The 17,439-nt window shown below is 29.3% G+C and overlaps 10 protein-coding genes across 10 annotated transcripts; 6 read left to right on the top strand and 4 right to left on the bottom strand. All coding sequences in view use genetic code 12, as the record gives it.

The window, feature by feature from the left end:
* The first annotated feature begins 46 nt into the window (after positions 1-46).
* KAP120 (Kap120p) lies at positions 47-4,866 on the top strand. The gene is made up of 2 exons (XM_064882784.1): positions 47-1,585; positions 1,833-4,866. Exons 1-2 carry the CDS (start codon positions 318-320, stop codon positions 4,741-4,743), a joined length of 4,179 nt encoding a protein of 1,392 aa, XP_064741436.1. The 5' UTR covers positions 47-317; the 3' UTR covers positions 4,744-4,866.
* A 77-nt stretch (positions 4,867-4,943) lies between these two features.
* PRE5 (proteasome core particle subunit alpha 6) lies at positions 4,944-6,018 on the top strand. Its single transcript, XM_064883446.1, has one exon. It carries the CDS (start codon positions 5,032-5,034, stop codon positions 5,965-5,967), a length of 936 nt encoding a protein of 311 aa, XP_064741435.1. The 5' UTR covers positions 4,944-5,031; the 3' UTR covers positions 5,968-6,018.
* RJT21DRAFT_14611 (Hsp70 family ATPase) lies at positions 5,858-8,160 on the bottom strand. The gene has a single exon (XM_064883448.1). The coding sequence runs from the start codon at positions 8,026-8,028 to the stop codon at positions 6,070-6,072; it is 1,959 nt and encodes a 652-aa protein (XP_064741434.1). The 5' UTR covers positions 8,029-8,160; the 3' UTR covers positions 5,858-6,069.
* Positions 8,160-10,353, bottom strand: RJT21DRAFT_14606 (uncharacterized protein). The gene has a single exon (XM_064883447.1). The coding sequence runs from the start codon at positions 10,185-10,187 to the stop codon at positions 8,292-8,294; it is 1,896 nt and encodes a 631-aa protein (XP_064741433.1). The 5' UTR covers positions 10,188-10,353; the 3' UTR covers positions 8,160-8,291.
* Positions 10,307-11,328, top strand: RJT21DRAFT_14597 (putative tRNA acetyltransferase). Its single transcript, XM_064883445.1, has one exon. It carries the CDS (start codon positions 10,426-10,428, stop codon positions 11,299-11,301), a length of 876 nt encoding a protein of 291 aa, XP_064741432.1. The 5' UTR covers positions 10,307-10,425; the 3' UTR covers positions 11,302-11,328.
* RJT21DRAFT_14596 (chaperone) lies at positions 11,329-12,056 on the bottom strand. Its single transcript, XM_064883444.1, has one exon. It carries the CDS (start codon positions 11,890-11,892, stop codon positions 11,356-11,358), a length of 537 nt encoding a protein of 178 aa, XP_064741431.1. The 5' UTR covers positions 11,893-12,056; the 3' UTR covers positions 11,329-11,355.
* Positions 11,929-12,794, top strand: RJT21DRAFT_117757 (uncharacterized protein). Its single transcript, XM_064880823.1, has one exon. The coding sequence runs from the start codon at positions 12,187-12,189 to the stop codon at positions 12,643-12,645; it is 459 nt and encodes a 152-aa protein (XP_064741430.1). The 5' UTR covers positions 11,929-12,186; the 3' UTR covers positions 12,646-12,794.
* Positions 12,795-12,932: 138 nt separating this feature from the next.
* Positions 12,933-14,582, top strand: UME1 (Ume1p). The gene has a single exon (XM_064880822.1). The coding sequence runs from the start codon at positions 12,957-12,959 to the stop codon at positions 14,472-14,474; it is 1,518 nt and encodes a 505-aa protein (XP_064741429.1). The 5' UTR covers positions 12,933-12,956; the 3' UTR covers positions 14,475-14,582.
* An 87-nt stretch (positions 14,583-14,669) lies between these two features.
* On the top strand, positions 14,670-15,965 carry OGG1 (8-oxoguanine glycosylase). The gene has a single exon (XM_064880821.1). The coding sequence runs from the start codon at positions 14,721-14,723 to the stop codon at positions 15,777-15,779; it is 1,059 nt and encodes a 352-aa protein (XP_064741428.1). The 5' UTR covers positions 14,670-14,720; the 3' UTR covers positions 15,780-15,965.
* A 41-nt stretch (positions 15,966-16,006) lies between these two features.
* RJT21DRAFT_117754 (uncharacterized protein) lies at positions 16,007-16,681 on the bottom strand. Its single transcript, XM_064880820.1, has one exon. The coding sequence runs from the start codon at positions 16,487-16,489 to the stop codon at positions 16,112-16,114; it is 378 nt and encodes a 125-aa protein (XP_064741427.1). The 5' UTR covers positions 16,490-16,681; the 3' UTR covers positions 16,007-16,111.
* Between the last annotated feature and the right edge of the window lie 758 nt (positions 16,682-17,439).

Raw genomic sequence — 17,439 nt, 5'->3', positions numbered from 1 at the left:
TGTGTATACTCATATTTACTGAGCTTTGCTAGTTAATGTGTACTCACGATTACGCAGATATAGATACCATATGATTCATAACTATTAGTCACTAATACCAAGTAATTTATATACTATATATCTATATATATATACTAAATTGATATAGAAATCGTATAATTGACTTAGTAATTCAATTGCATAGTTAGTACCACAATTGCTTCACCCATTGAAGAATTTTATAGTGAAATACATTAGGTTAAGTACTATCAGGAGATAAGACCGACCCTTTTAAAGACTAAACACTAAAGTATAAAATTTATAACAAAACAAAAACAATGACAGAACTGGATCAAGTAATTACTTCCTTATTGGATACTGATCTTTATAAGTTATTTATGCATGCTGCAGTTCATCAACATTTCCCTAATGTTAATGTGGTATATAAATATACTAATCGTACTCCATCAATGATACTTAATCAAGAAGCCATTAGTTGGTTAAAATATCAAATTAATTTATTAGGTAATTTAACCTTTAGTAATGAAGAAATTGAATATATTAAACAATCATTACCTCAAATGCCTTTAGCTTATACTGAATATTTAAAGACTTTTAAATTAGATCCTCAAAATCAAATCAAATATTCAAATGATTATGATAATCTTGAACAATTTCAATTAGAAGTTGAAGGTAATTGGGATCAAACTATCTTATATGAAATTCCTATATTAGCATTAGTATCAGAAGCTTATTTTAAATTTGTTGATACAGATTGGAATTATGATGGACAAGTTGAATTAGCACAAATTAAATGTAAAGAATTATTTAATAATGAATGTAATTTTAGTGAATTTGGTACTAGAAGAAGAAGATCCTTTAAAGTTCAAGATTTAGTAGTTAAATCATTAAAAGAGTATGCAGAATTAAATCCATCTCAATCTAAATATTTAGCCGGTACATCAAATGTACTTTTAGCCAAGAAATATAATTTATCAGCAATTGGAACTGTAGCTCATGAATGGTTTATGGGAGTTGCATCAATTAGTCAAGATTATATTAATGCGAATAAATTATCAATGGATTATTGGATTCAAACATTTGGTACTCATTATGCAGGTTTGGCATTAACTGATACTTTTGGTACAGATTCATATTTAAAAGCTTTTATTAAACCATATACTGATTATTATACAGGGGTAAGACAAGATAGTGGAGATCCTGAATTATATGCAGAAAAGATTGCCAATCATTATAATAAATTAGGGTATGCACCATTTTCAAAAGTTATATGTTTTAGTGATTCATTAAATATTGAGAAATGTATAAACTATAAACATAAAGCTGATCAATTAGGATTAAAGGCGACATTTGGGATAGGAACATTCTTTACTAATGATTTTAAATCTAGTAAAAATCCATCAATTAAATCTCAACCCCTTAATATAGTTATAAAATTAAGAAAAGCCGGAGGTTATGATAGTATTAAGATTAGTGATAATTTAGGTAAAAATATGGGGAATCCTGAAATTGTCTCGAATGTTAAGAGAATACTTGGTTATGAAGAAAGACAATGGGAAGAGGGTGATGAGACTAAGAGATGGAAGTAGTGTATGTATAGTTTATAGTGTATGTATAGTTTATAGTTTATGAGTTACTTTTATTGATATAGTTAGCATAAGCGCTACCACAGGTCGTGTAAGTAACCTCAAATTGCAAAGGTCATTGCAGAAAATCTCACACTATACAAAGTTAGTTACACCCTAATAAGCTTCAATAGGAATTAAATCCCTAACTTTTTATAGCATGGAGTTAACGTTTGATAACCTATTGGGAGTACTAACTATTTCCAGTGGATCAGAAAGAAATGTCGACCAGAATCGAGCCGAGGATCAATTAAAAAAATGGGAAATTATACCTGGTTATCATTATTTACTTCAAGAAATATATTTAAAGGTTGAAATCCCCTTACAAGTTAGATGGTTATCTATAATTTGTTTTAAAAATGGAATTGATAAATATTGGAGATCTTCTCGTCAATATGCTATTTCTAAACAAGAAAAGGATCAAATTAGGAGTAGAGTATTCTTATTATTAAATGAACAAAATAATCAATTAACTATACAAAATGCTCATTCAATTGCAAGAATTTCAAGATTTGATTTCCCCAGTGAATGGCCAAGTTTATTTGATGATGTGGCAAAGAATTTAGAAGAATTTGTATTTAAAACAAATGATATTATATCAACTAATAATTTATTAATTATATTAAATAGAATTATTAAAACAATTTCAGTGGTAAGAATTGGTAGATCAAGACATGCAATGCAAGCTAAAGCTCCATTAGTAGTTAATATATTAATTAAATTATATCAAAAATTCTTTCAATTATGGACAAGAAATATGGATTTATCATTAATGGAAGTTTGTTATCTTTGTTTAAAAAATTTAAGAAGAATTATTCCTGAAGGTTATGAACAACCTCATAAAAATCAAGATGTTGTAGAATTTTTAAATACAACAGTTGATCATCTTCAATTATTAATTGATAATCATGATAAATATTCATCTGATTTATTAGAACGTTATGTTAAATGTTATTGTAAATTATATGTAACATTAATTACAACAAATCCAACAAGTTTTATTTTATTACCAAGTTGTCAAAAAATTTTAAATACATTTATTTCATTATTATATCAAAAGGCAGAATATATTTATAATAGTTCAGAAGAGAATGATTTTTGGGAAATTTTAGCTTTAAAAGCTTTTAATATTTATAAACATTTAGTGAATTATATTTATAGAAAGGGGGCTATAACTTTAAAACAAAAGAATGATAAAATTGAAGTAACTAATAGTTTAAATAAATTAACTAATGAATTCTTTACTCCTGATTTTATTAAACAATTTTGTGATTTAATAATTACTTGGTATCTTCGATTAAAACCTTCTGATTTAGAAAGTTGGACTCTTGAACCTGAAGAATGGTGTAATGAAGAATTTTCTAAACAATGGGAATATCAAATAAGACCATGTGCCGAGAATTTCTTTCAAGATTTAATGCAATATTTTAAAGATGATTTAACTGATTTTGTTATAAATAAAATTTCTAATGGTTTATTAGAAAGTGGATCAGTTGATAAAATATTAATTAGAGATTCTATTTTAAGTACTTTTCAACTTTCAGCTTATTCAATAGCTGATAATGTTAATTTTGATAAATTATTAATTGAAGTATTTATACCAGAAGGTATGAAAAATGATTTAATTGAAAATAAAATAATTAAGAGAAGAGTTTGTTTAATTATTAATGATTGGGTAGGTATTCAATGTAATCGAGAAAGTAGAGTTGAAATTTATAAATTATTACTTAATTTTTTACAAATTAGTAATGATAAAGTAGTTAAATTTTCGGCTATTCAATCTTTAAGAACAGTTATTGATGATTGGGATTTTAATAAACATGATTTTCAACCTTTCTTAAATTTATTTGTGGAATTATTATTAAATTTACTTGATGAATTAAAATTAACTGAATCTAAATTATATATATTTGATACATTAGCCGTATTAATTCAAAGATGTAATCCATTAGTTGATCATCAAACATTAATTAATATTTTAATAATTATTCCAAAATATTGGGAATTTAGTACCGTTAATAATGAACATATTTTAAAGAATTCATTACTTCGAGTATTAAAAAGTTTAACAATTTCATTAAATGAAAATTCAATTGAAACTCATTCAATTTCAATTCCATTAATTAGAAATTGTTGTGGATCAGATTTAAATGATTTATATGCTATATGTTCAGAAGATGGTTATGAATTATGGTTATCATTATTACAATATTGTCCTCAATCTCAATTAAATAATTCTGAAATTTTAAATTTATTTGATTTAATTTCAATTGGATTATTAAATTCAACAGAAATTTTACCAATTATATTATCAATTTTAAGAAGTTATTCATTATATTCTCCAAATTTATTTAATTCAGAAATTGGATTAGAATTATTAAAAATTTTAAGTGGATATTTATCTACTATGAGAGATGATTCATTTCAAATATTTATATCATTAATGGATATTTTAATTCTTGAAAATTATCAATCTCAAGAATTTATAACTAATTTAGTTAATAGTAATATGTTTTTAAATATGGTTGCTTATGTAATTGATGAAAATCAATCAATTATATCTGCTTCTAAATTATTAATTATATTATCAAGATTAGGTAAATCATCACCTGAAGTATTATTTAAATTATTTGAATATCATTCAAATATTGATATAGATCAATTATTTAAAATATGGTTACAATATTTTAAATCAATTGGTAATCCTCGAAATAAAAAAATTAATTTATTAGCATTAATTTCCATAGTTATATATGGAATTCCTAAAAATATTCCTATTTCATTACAGATTTATTCAGAAGTTATTAGAAAATCATTTTTATTTCTTGAAGAAGTTAATGAATCAACTACTGGGGTTTGTGATGCATATAAACAAGATTTTACTTATGAAGATCTTGATGATTATGCCTATTTAGATCCAGATATTAAACCTCATGGTGAAAAGATTAGGTATGAAATTTTACTTGAAAAACTGGATCCAGTATATACAGTAAATTTACAATCATACCTTAAAGATGCCATTATTCTGTTAAAATCTCAACTTCAACCGGCAGATTTCAATCAGGTGATGAATCTTAATGATGAATATAGTTTAGAAAAGCTTAAGTCTTTAGTATAGGTATCTATATATGGATATGTATAGATAAATCATTAGTGTAAATAGGAATAAGATAGACTGATTGCAAAAAAAAATGTGTGTGTGTGTGTGCGAATACTCTATTTCGTGTGCTGCGGCATGGATGTTTTTCTTTTGTGCGGCCAGTAGGTTGGAAAATCAAAAAGTACTCATGAACCTTTTTGGTGGCAATCACTGAATATTAAACCTCTACTAAAGTACCCAATTCTGAGTAGTCAATTACTGTATAGATCTGTATAGATAATTAGTTAATTGCTTAATTCCGTCAAAATGTTCAGAAACAATTACGATAACGATTCCGTAACATATTCTCCAACCGGTAGATTATTTCAAGTGGAGTATGCTTTAGAAGCCATTAAGCAAGGTAGTGCAGCCGTAGGATTAGTATCTAAAAGTCATGTTGTATTAGCGGCATTAAAACGTAATGCAGAAGAATTAGGTTCATATCAAAAGAAAATTATAAAAATTGATGATCATATGGGAATTGCCTTGGCAGGTTTAGCACCAGATGCAAGAGTATTAAGTAATTTCCTTAGAAAGCAAGCTATGAGTTCTAAAATGATTTTTAATAGACCATTACTGACTTCAAAAGCAGTATTATCAATTGCTGATAAAGCTCAAGAAAATACTCAATCTTATGGTTCAAGACCTTATGGAGTAGGATTATTAATTGCTGGTTATGATGAGACTGGAGCTCACTTGTATGAATTTCAACCTTCAGGTTCAGTATTAGAATATTATGGTGCAGCAATTGGGGCAAGATCTCAAGCTGCAAGAACTTATTTAGAAAGAAATTTAGATACAATTCTTGAAACTGATTCAGTTGAAGATTTAATTGTTCATGGATTAAATGCTTTAAGAGATACTTTATCTCAAGATGTTGAATTAACTTTTAAAAATACAAGTGTAAGTGTGGTTGGTAAAGAATCAGGTTTCACTATATATGATGATGAAGAAGTACAACAATGGTTGGATAAATTGGATTCTGTATCAAATGCTAGAAATAGAGATGATGATGACAATGATAATAATGAAGATTCCAATACTAATACTAATGAGGAAACCACCACGACTACCACTACCAATACCAATGATAATGAGAATCCTGCATCTGAAGAAACTACTACAGCTACTGAAACTGCACCTGAAGATGACACTAATACCACTACCGATCCTTCTGGTGATAGAATGGAAACTGATGATTAGTTATTAGTTATTAGTTACTAGTTACTAGATATACGTCATAGAAAAATATCTCTCTGTACATTAATACATATATTACCTATTTACATACAAGAAAGGAACATATTACTTTTGCTTTAGCTTTAATTGTTCCTGTTCTTGTTGTTGCTTAAGAGCAACTTGTCTGATTGCCTCCAAACATTTTTCTTGCATAGCAGTTACTTCTTGATTAAGTACTGTAGGATCATGTAATGTCTTATTATTTCTAATGTCATTGATCTTAGATCGAATTGAATCAATATCCAAATTAATTGAATTCTTAACTTCTTCTTCCATAAAATCTCCAAATTGAATTAAAGCATTTTCCGTATCAGTACATATAATATCTGCTCTTGAAGCATGTTCAAAATATTTACGTAATTCTTCATCTCTGGCTTTATTCTTAATACTTTCTTCAAGTATACTTTTAACTTCTTCTTCCAGTAATCCTGTTTCTCCAGAAACTTGAATTGATACAGTATTTGGTTTACCATAATGTTCCAGATCTTTACCATATTTAGTTTTATCAGTAGCTGATACATTTATAATTCCATCAGCATCAATTTCAAAGGTTACTCCAATTTGGGGTGTACCCTTTGGACCTCGAGGAATATTGGCTAATTGAAAATCTCCTATAAGTTTATTATCTTTAACTAATGATCTTTCACCTTGATATACTCTTATTTCAACTCCAGTTTGATTATCAACTGCCGTTGAAAATATTTGTTCCTTTTTAATGGGTACTGCTGAATTTCTAGGGATTAAGGGACTAAAGATTCCTCCATAAGTTTCAATACCTAATGAAAGAGGAGTTACATCAAGTAATACAACATCCTTTATTTGACCTGATAATACTGCACCTTGAATAGCAGCTCCTAATGCTACAGCTTCATCAGGATTAACTTCAGTATTAGGAACTTTATTAAATATACTTTCAACAATTTTTCTAATTTTCGGCATTCTAGTCATACCTCCTACAAGTATAACTTCATCTATATCTTCTATTTTTAATTCTGCATCTCTTATACATCTTTTAACTGGATCTATAGTTTTATTAATTAAATGTAATGACATTTCATCTAATTGATCTTCAGTTAATTTAATATTTATATGTTTATCTTTAGTAATAAATGGAATATTAATTTCTGTTTCTTTAATATGAGATAATTCAATCTTACACTTTTCAGCAGCTTCACGAATTCTTTGAACTGCTAATCTATCTTGCAGTAAATCTATTCCACTGTCTTGTTTGAAAGTATTCAATATATAATTTAATAATAAGATATCAAAATCTTCACCTCCCAAATGAGTATTACCATTAGTTGCTCTAACTTCAAATACTCCTTCATCAATATCTAAAATTGATATATCAAATGTTCCTCCTCCTAAATCAAATACAGCTACAATTCCATCCTTTTGTTTATTATTAATTCCATAGGCAAGTGCAGCAGCTGTTGGTTCATTAACCACTCTTAAGACTTCAAGTCCTACCAATTTACCGGAATTCTTAGTAGCCTGTCTTTGAGAATCATTAAAATATGCTGGAACAGTTACAACTGCATGTTTAATAGGTAATTGATGTTTTGGTAAATTACTTTCAGCAATATTTTTCATTTTTTGAAGAATTAATGAACTAATTTCTGAAGGAGATATTTGTTTACCACCTGATGTTTCAAGACAAGCATCTCCATTATTATGGGGTACTATTTTATATGGTACATGATCAAGATCTCGCTGAACTTCTTCATCATTAAATTTTCTACCAATTAATCTTTTAGTAGCAAAGAAAGTATTTTCAGGATTAATAACAGCTTGTCTTTTAGCTGCAAGTCCTACTAAAGTTTTACTATCATTATTTGAAAATGCCACTATTGAAGGTGTAGTTCTACCTCCTTCTTCATTTTCAAGTATAATTGCTTCTTTACCCTGTACTACAGCAACAGCTGAATTAGTAGTTCCAAGATCTATACCAATTACTGTATGTTGAAATCTTCTTACTAACCGATTGGGCTGATAAACTGATCTTCTCAATGTACTTCTTAACATTTCCAATGGTTCTTATATACTAAGTAGTGTTTTTGCCATTACATTTCCATAAGTCAAATCTATATAATGGGCTTCTAGTGACATTTTTCTTCGCCGTTATGTCGCAAAAAGTGGTTGAGAAAATTTGACATATGCCCTACATATATAAGCTAAATTAGAAGTAATAGAATTAATAGAATTAATAGAATTAATAGAATTAAACGTACGTATGCCTACGTATAGTATATGACTATATAAATAAGTAATAAAAAGCAATCCTGAAACTAACCCATGCTTACCCCAACATCCTCAATAAAAAATGGAGTACCATCCATATATCTTAACTTTGTAAAATACAAAAGCCCAATTATTTCAATCCCACCTTTCTCAACAAAGTTTGCTACTAATTCTCTATCTCTTACCGGATCATAAATCCAAACACATGAATTGGAATCATATACTTCAACTGATCTGGCCCGAGTATATACATAATAGTAGGTATTACTTGGCTCTTGAGAATTAGTATTATCTGTACACCCTAAAATAACACCAGTAGTACTAAATCTAGAATGTTTAATTAGATGACCTCGAAAACTTATTCTAGACATTCCTGCCTTCGATGATGATACCCTACTTTGAACAACTTTATAAAATGATATAGCCGAATTAATATCAAGTAAATCAACATTACGAATAAAGAATTGTCCTGGCTCAATATCACTTTTAAGTCTAAAATAATTTGATAACATAATAATTGCTCCATTTCTTTTCTGTTTTATTAATTGATAAATAGTACCAAAATGAATAAAATTATTTAAATTCATTAGATGTTTTTCAAACAGTGAACAAAATAAGAAATCTGAATATCCTCCAATACTCTCATAAAGCATAAATTTACACATGAATTCTTTGAATTTAATCTCATTGGAGTTTAAAAACAATGTAGTTCTTCTTTCAAAGAATACACAAGTATTTAATGAAAGCAATGAACCTAAAGCTCCAATATTGATAACAACATCATTATATCTCGACTTTTCAATAGGCAGCAAATATTCTCGCATATTATTAGGACGTAAGTTTAAATTTCTAATATAAGTAGCAATTTCATTATTTGTAAATGCTTGTAAAGTGAATGGTCTAGTAGATCCTCTATTTATACTTGCAAACACATAAGTATTGAAATTAATCTTTAGAAATAATTTGGTGATTTCAGCTTTGAAAATTATCGGTTGATTATCAACCATGATACTATCAAATTGAGCAAAGAATTCTAAAAGAATCTTTTGAAGAATTGATAATATTACCAATGGATGACCCTTTGCTAAATCACTGTATACTCTTAAAATATCAAAATCTTCTATATAATATTCATCATAGTATGATTCATCCATTACTGCTACATCCACAAGCAGATTAATTGAAAAACATGAATATGCAGTTGATATAACTTTTATGACAAATTTTATATAAGTTAATTCATCATTAAATTTTAAAATATTGTTGACCAATAGTATTTTATCTGAATTTTGTAATTGTAATTCTTTGTTATAAATATTAGTATATAATCTTCTTCTAACCATATCCAATTTTGTTCTACGATTATGAATAAGATCTTGAGATCCATTATTCATTATACTACTTCTAAACCATGAACCTTCCAATAACAGATCATGATTATTACTTAAATTTGATAATCCAATTCTAAAATTATGACAATTAACAAGATTTGCCAATAAAGATACTTGAGTTAAATCAACATCTTGAAACCTTCGAAGATCACTTAATAATAATTTATACTTTTGTCTATATATGCGAAGTATTATACCAATAAAATGATCATCATAACTATATTCATTAAGATAATAACCAATATTTCTAGCACCTCTAACTTCATATAATGATAAATCATGATGTAAAGCTTGCGATGCTCTATGCAAACCGAGTGATAATTCATAATATTGTTTCGCACTAGGTATTCCCGTATTAGTATCTATTTCATAATCTTGATATATATCCCCCCAATTATCAAAATATATCTTTTTCCATAATCGATCATCCCCTAATATTATATGACGAAGACATTTATTAGTAGATGATAAATTAAGGATTGATTCGATATTTATACATTCTTGTATAAGAATTTGATGTACAATGTCGGCTGGTAATTCGTACAAATGCATCCTTGACACTTCTGTACCATTCCACCTCAATATCACAATATATACTTAGTCTTGTAGTACTATTTGCCTTTGCCTTTGCCTGTTATCTCCAGGAAATCAGTTTTGTTTATGTTTTGGCTCGCACACATTTCTTTAATTCTCACTCTTTTTGTTAGGCCAGTACTTTTTTTTTTAACCGGAGGCCCTTAAAGCTTATTAGCGATGGCGATGAGTTCACCTAAAGAACACTAAATAAATAATGGGTAAAAGAAAAGGAAATGGAGGAAATGATGGAGGTAAAAAGAAAAAGTTTAAGGCATCGGGATTTGTAGATCCAAACACCAGTGGGATTTATGCTACTTGTAATCGTGGTAGAGAACAACAATGTCGTAAAGAGTTGATGAATTTATTCTCGGAGAAGATTGAAGAATACTTTGATTTAGATAAGGAAGTGAGTGATGATGAAGAAGAAGAAAATGACGAGATAGAAAAGAAAGAATTATCTATTGAGGATCAAATTAAACAAGAACTTAATGATATGAAGGAAGAGAAAAAATCTAAGAAGGCATTATTGCAGCCTATTGAATTAGGTTGTGAATGTCTTATATTTATTAAAACTAGGAGGCCTATTGATCCTGAAGAATTAGTTACTAGAATATGTCAAGAAGGATATGAATCAAATATAAAGACAACTAGATATACTCAAAAATTATCTCCAGTAACTTATTCTGTAAGTCCTACTATTGAAGAGATTAAAAAATTGGCTTTAAGAGTATTAGCCAAACATTTTCATCAACCAAAGGATATTCAAAAGCCTCTTAAATTTGCTATTCAAATAAATAAAAGAAATTTCAATGCTATACCGAAAGACAATATTATTAAAGCTGTGGCAGAATGTGTTGGTAGAGAACATGGTCATCAAGTTGATTTAAAGAATTATGATAAACTTATCATGGTGGAATGTTATAAAACGAACGTAGGAATGAGTGTAGTCGATAATTATTTGAAATATGAAAAGTTTAACTTACAACAAATATTCGAAAAGAACTTACCAGATGATAGTTCAGATAGTACTAGTAGAGTTAAGAAAAGTTCAGAGCAAAAGACTGAATCTGACAATGAAAAGGAACATTAATCAAAACGTAAACTGTAAATAATATGTGTATTAATATTAATAATAAGATTAAGATTAAGACGATAATCTTTCCTTTATATCCTTTATTTCTTTCCAAGCTATCCAATCAGCTTCAGTATGAGGTATAAGACCCATCTTATATAATTTATAAATACCAATGGACATATTCAATATTTGAAATAATATAAATACTGCCTTGGCAAGTAATATTGTTGTACCATTCTTTTTTGTAGTTAAATTTATAAAATTAGGGTTAGTTTCATTAAATATAGCCTTTAATGGATTCCATAATAACATTAATGTCATAGTTACAGGAATGATCTGTAAAGAATTCCCTGTCATATAACTCATTATAGCATTCATAGGTATTGATTTGGCTGGTCCTATAGCAACTTCCCAAGCCTTCTTTTCTTTCAATTCTTCAAGTCTTTCTTCTTCATTAACAGTAGAACTCACAGTTGACTTCTTACTCTTGGAGTTGTTCGTGCCTTTAGCCTCATATGCAAAGCCTGGAGGGTTTGGTAAGTCTTTCTTGGTGGACTTAGGAGCTCCAGGTACCTTTGGATTTATTAATTCATCGAATTGACTCATACCTGTCCCCTTTATAGCTTATAATTATGTTTCCTACTAACTGAACAGTACTGGATCTGATAGTGGGCTTTAAAGTAATTTTGCTGAGAGTGAGGGCCCCTGCGAAACTCAATACCGCAATATTAATTGTCTGCGGTTTGCGACTTTTTCGGAACCAGCAGTTTTGACAGGGGAAGAAAGATGTATCTGTACCAGTAGCGATAGTTACAGGGGGTTCAAATTAGTGAATCTCAGTAATAATTGCTTATAATAGAGTCCAATTGAATAGGAATAGATTGAGGATATATAGCAATTATGAATTCAACAACATCATTCAAATCCAATCCATTAAATAAGATTATAGGACTTTCTATAATCTTATCAATGGGATTCTTATTAGTTATCTTAGCAGGAATATATGGGAATTGGTTCCCAATTATAATTGGAATAATATTTGCAATTGCTCATTTACCTGTTGTAATTACTCAAGCCGTATATAATTCTTCTGATTATGATTTTAGTTTTGATCCTGCAACTTCATCATCTACTAATGTAGTTAAAGAATTTGGACAATTTCTTTCTGCTTTCTTATTAGTATCAGGATTTTATTTACCAGTAATATTACATCATTCATTAATTTTAACTAGAACAGCTATGGTCTTGACGATCATTGGTGGTACATTAATTTATGGTACAGTTTATACATTTAGTCTGTTCTTTGATGAAAGAGAAGATGAAGATGAAGTTCCTGATCTTGGAGGAGGAGTCATTTAGTCATAAAAAGTCTTACATTTACGTATTATATCTAGATGGTATAAAAATTACAACAATTGATTAGTAAATATGGTTAATATACAATTGCTATTGTAACTATTATAGTAACTATAACTATAATTGTAGTAACTGTAAATATAAGTAATCACTTATGTGTGTTAATTATACTGTAATTTACCCGGCCCACTACGTAAATTTGCGCACTAGCAAAAAGTGCGAACCGAGATTGGAACACCGACCTAGACATGGAAATTGAATATCTCTTTTATCATTCAATCACTAATAACAATAAGGCTAACCACTATACCGTAATGAGTTATACCAATAATGAATTGGCAAAGGCCGAATTAGAAATCTTGGAAGATCATAGACTTCATGAAAAATTGGTTAATGAAGAATTTAAAATATGGAAGAAGACTGTACCTTTATTGTATGATACAATTCATACATTTGCATTGGATAGTCCATCTTTAGTATTTCAATGGTTACCAAAATTTAGTTATTCTAATGAAAATCAAATAATTACTGCCAAATTTTTAATTGGAACTAATTCTATTGAAAATTCAAATGCTACAAATGGTGGACTGAATTATTTAAAAATTGGTTCAGTAGAATTACCTGGTAGTTTAGCTCCTGATTTTACTAAACCAATTTCAAAACCTACTAGTCTTAATGCTGATTTCTCAACTTCTAATTTTGTATTTAATTTAGGTTGGAAACAAACTTCTGAAGTTAATAAATTAAGTTTAAGTCCTGATTCTTCAATAGTATTAAGTTTTAATGGTGATGGGGTTGTTCATTCTTATAATTTAGAAAATAATGATGTTATTGATTATAAATATCATAAACAAGAAGGTTATGCATTAGAATGGATTTCTAATGAAGTCTTTTTATCAGGTTCTAATGATTCACAAATTGCTTTATGGAATATAAATAAACCTTCAACTCCAATTCAATTATTTAAAAGTCATTTTGGGGCAGTAAATGATATTTCAACAAATTCAGTAGTTCATGAAATATTTGCATCTGTTTCTGATGATTATACTACTCAAATTCATGATTCAAGAGTTTCAGCTGATGATTCAATAGTTTTGAAAATTAAAAATAAATATATTCAAAATGCCATTAAATTCAATCCAAATGTACAAACATTTTATGCTACTGCTGGTAAAGATAATGTGGTTAATTTATATGATTTAAGAAGTCCAGATCAACCATTCAGGCAATTAGTTGGTCATAATGATAATGTTATTGGATTACAATGGAATAATCATGATGCTACATCTTTAACATCTTGGGGTTCTGATAAAAGAGTAATAACTTGGGACTTGGAAAATTTGGATGAAGATTTTGTTTATTCACCTGATTCATCTAATGAATCATCAAGGAAGAGATCTTCTAACAATAATAATAATAATAAAGTTGATCCATGTTTGAAATTCATTCATGCAGGTCACACAAATCGTATAAATGATGTTGCTTTACATCCTGTTATAAAGAATTTATATGGATCTGTTGGTGATGATAATTTATTGGAAATATGGCAACCAAAGACATTACCAGTTGAAGAAGAAGAAGAAGAAGAAGAGCCAGAAGAAGAAGCACCAGAAGAACAAGAAGAACCAGAACTGCAAAAATCATCTACTAAGGATGATACTGAGGCTTCTGCCCCTACATCCACAATCACTACCAAAAACGATGAGCCAACAGCAGAAGAAGTCGCACCAACAAAAGCTTCAAATGATGAAGATAAGAAGGTGGCGGTTGACGAAAAGAAACTGGAAGATTCTACTACCGATACTACAAAGGATGTTGAAATGACAGAATAATTGTAATTGTCAATACACACTACTTCTCTAAATTGTTATGTATTATTAGCTTGTATATCTATAAATTCTATAAATTATAGTAATTCCAAAAGTCTTTGTTCTTATATCTATATGTTTACCGCTTTAGGAATATTAATTATGTGCATTTTGGCAGACGCGTAGAAATTTTTCAAAATCTCAAAAATATCTCAACCATATAACCTTAACTAAGGAACCACTAAGACTATAATATCGTGAAATAGAGTTATGACTGTTGATATCCTTTGGAGGAGTATTCCTATTAATGAAGTCGAGTTGAGTTTGGCCAAAGTTTTACGATGTGGACAGACCTTCCGATGGAAAAATATCAATAATATATGGTCATTTGCCTTACAAGATCGGATAGTTTTACTTAAACAACAAGAACAAAGTATAGAATATTCACATATAATGCAAGAAGATTTGGAAGGGAAGAAACCTAGTCATGTATTGGAAAAGGAAACTTATACTTTTATTCATGATTATTTTAATTTAAATACTAATCTTGATAATTTATACAAGAGCTGGATCAAATTTCATCAACCATTCAACAAGAAGAATTCCAAGATAAGTCCATTTACTGAATTCCAGGGAATTAGAATTATTAGACAAGATCCTTGGGAATGTCTTATTAGTTTTATCTGTTCATCAAACAATAATGTTAAGAGAATATCTAAGATGTGTGATAATCTCTGTACTCACTTTGGAGACTATATCAATGAATATAATGGAATAAAGTACTATTCATTTCCTACAGCTGAAAAGCTTGCATCATTGCCTAATGTGGAACAACTGCTTCGAACTTTAGGATTTGGTTATCGAGCCAAATATATCTATGATACAGCTAAGAAGTTAACCGATAATGATAAGTTTCCAGGTATTACTATTGAGAAATTGAATGATTTACGTAATCAAGACTATGAGACGAGTCATAATTTCTTATTACAATTGACCGGAGTTGGTCCTAAGGTAGCAGATTGTATCTGTTTGATGGCATTAGATAAGCATGATGTTGTTCCAGTAGATACTCATGTATATCAGATAGCCGTTAGAGATTATAAATTTAAAGGTAAGAAAGATATGAAAACCATGAATAAGGCAACCTATGTTGCCATAGGAGAGTTTTTCAAGGAATTGTATGGGCCCTATGCTGGTTGGGCTCAGTCGGTGTTATTTGCATCTGATCTCACTGACTTAAAAAATGGAACCAATATATTAGATCAAGAGTTATCTTCCACAATAGTTAAAGAAGAAAGTCCAAAAAAGAGGGTTAAACTAGAGGCGTAGATCGTATACTAGTTATTAATTTTTATATAGTCAATATAGATCATTAACTAAAGTGGTCCCAATGTCTTATTATGCATGCCTTATTTGTATTGCAGCTGTTCTTGATTTCTGCCGTGTAGCTTTTTTGCCGGTGCATCTTTTTTTTTTTTGAGCCTACTTTTTGCATCCTTACTTAATTATAGTTAATTAAGATACGATTCTGTTACAATAGATTCTAAACATTTGATTGCTTAAAAAGTTTTTTTAATTAGGTACATACTCTAAACACAAGTATATAATTGCTTTAAGATCTTTAAGTTTTCAAGGGTATATCTGTGATGAAAGTGTTGTCGTTAAACCAAGACAATAATAACTGATAATGTGGCAAGAATGAAATAGGAAGATATAAATCTGACTTCACCTGCAGCATTAATCATCAGGTTGTTGGAAGCAGAGCTAGAAGCAGAGCTCGAAGCAGGGCCAGAAGTATAGCTAGTAGACACAGTACTTGAGGGGCATGAATCAATCGAGCATGACGACATAAGCGATTGAACGTTTTCATTTGGGCCATTGTTGGGGGCTATAAGCAAAGGATGATTAGTTTCGGGATCATGGTTGCCCATCTGCCTCTTCTCATTATCTGAACCATCTTGAAGTATAAGCTGGACTGGATGGCCATGTGCGTGAATTAAATTCAAAAATAACAAAGCAAAAATAATGTTGAACTTCATAATGGGCTAGCTGGATTAATTGGTCTTTAGGGATGTTCTGATGTCTGAGTAAAAGAATTTTGCCATTTCTTAATCCAAAAGTGCCCTATTTATAGTTTTTAACTCTCAAGTACGGTGGAGCTTTAGCACCAATCAGAAACGAATATTCAAGTATGTGTAGTACATTATTCTTACTTCTCATACTCTACTTACCTTAAAATCTTTCATATCAGGAATCACTAACTGCTTCCACCACAAATTAACTCAAATTCAGAGTAGTTACGCAATGTATTTATCTACTTAGCAACATGTTATGTAAATATTAAACTAGACGAACCAATCAGAATGCGTTCTGTGAATAGGAGATCGGCTAAGAATAACTATTATTAGATACGTAATAGATCATGACTACTTACAAGGACTAGTTGGAAACAAAATGATGCCGCATGAACATATGGCACAGATCTACAATGGTTTTTGTCCAATAGGAATTGATAAACCTTCAAATAAATCTAAGCTGCAAAATACCTAAAGCTTTGTTCTGAATGTGTCTCCTTCCTAATTGGGAATTTTAATAAATCCTCGTTTCCTATTGGATGAAATTTTGGCTGTAGCGCGTTTTGAAAAACCTGTAAAATCCTGTTAGGACAGATTTAGAATCAGGCTCACTAAACAACATGAAATTCTCATATCTTATTGGTCAAAATAGCTTGTCCTTGAAGCTTCAATTAAAACGCGCACATCGATTGACAGAGTTCTTAACTCCTTTTAGCAAAGATTCTTGAATGAAAAAAATATGTTGGGTTTGATTTAAGGGATATGAACAACAATTTTCTAACAGCCAAACTACCGTGGCTGTGGTTATTCCTACCTTCAAATTTAAAATATTAATTTGAAAATTTAATAATTCAAGAAAGTTATCACTTGATTTTATGTTGTAGTGAAGGTATGCAGATTAATAATTAGCATGA

The sequence above is a fragment of the Scheffersomyces amazonensis genome (genome assembly GCF_036850825.1).
Source record: "Scheffersomyces amazonensis strain UFMG-HMD-26.3 chromosome Unknown RJT21scaffold_1, whole genome shotgun sequence".
In the NCBI taxonomy this organism is placed as follows: Eukaryota; Fungi; Ascomycota; class Pichiomycetes; order Serinales; family Debaryomycetaceae; genus Scheffersomyces; species Scheffersomyces amazonensis.
The sequence above is the reverse complement of the archived record's forward strand: the minus strand, read 5'-3'. Positions and strand labels throughout refer to the sequence as shown.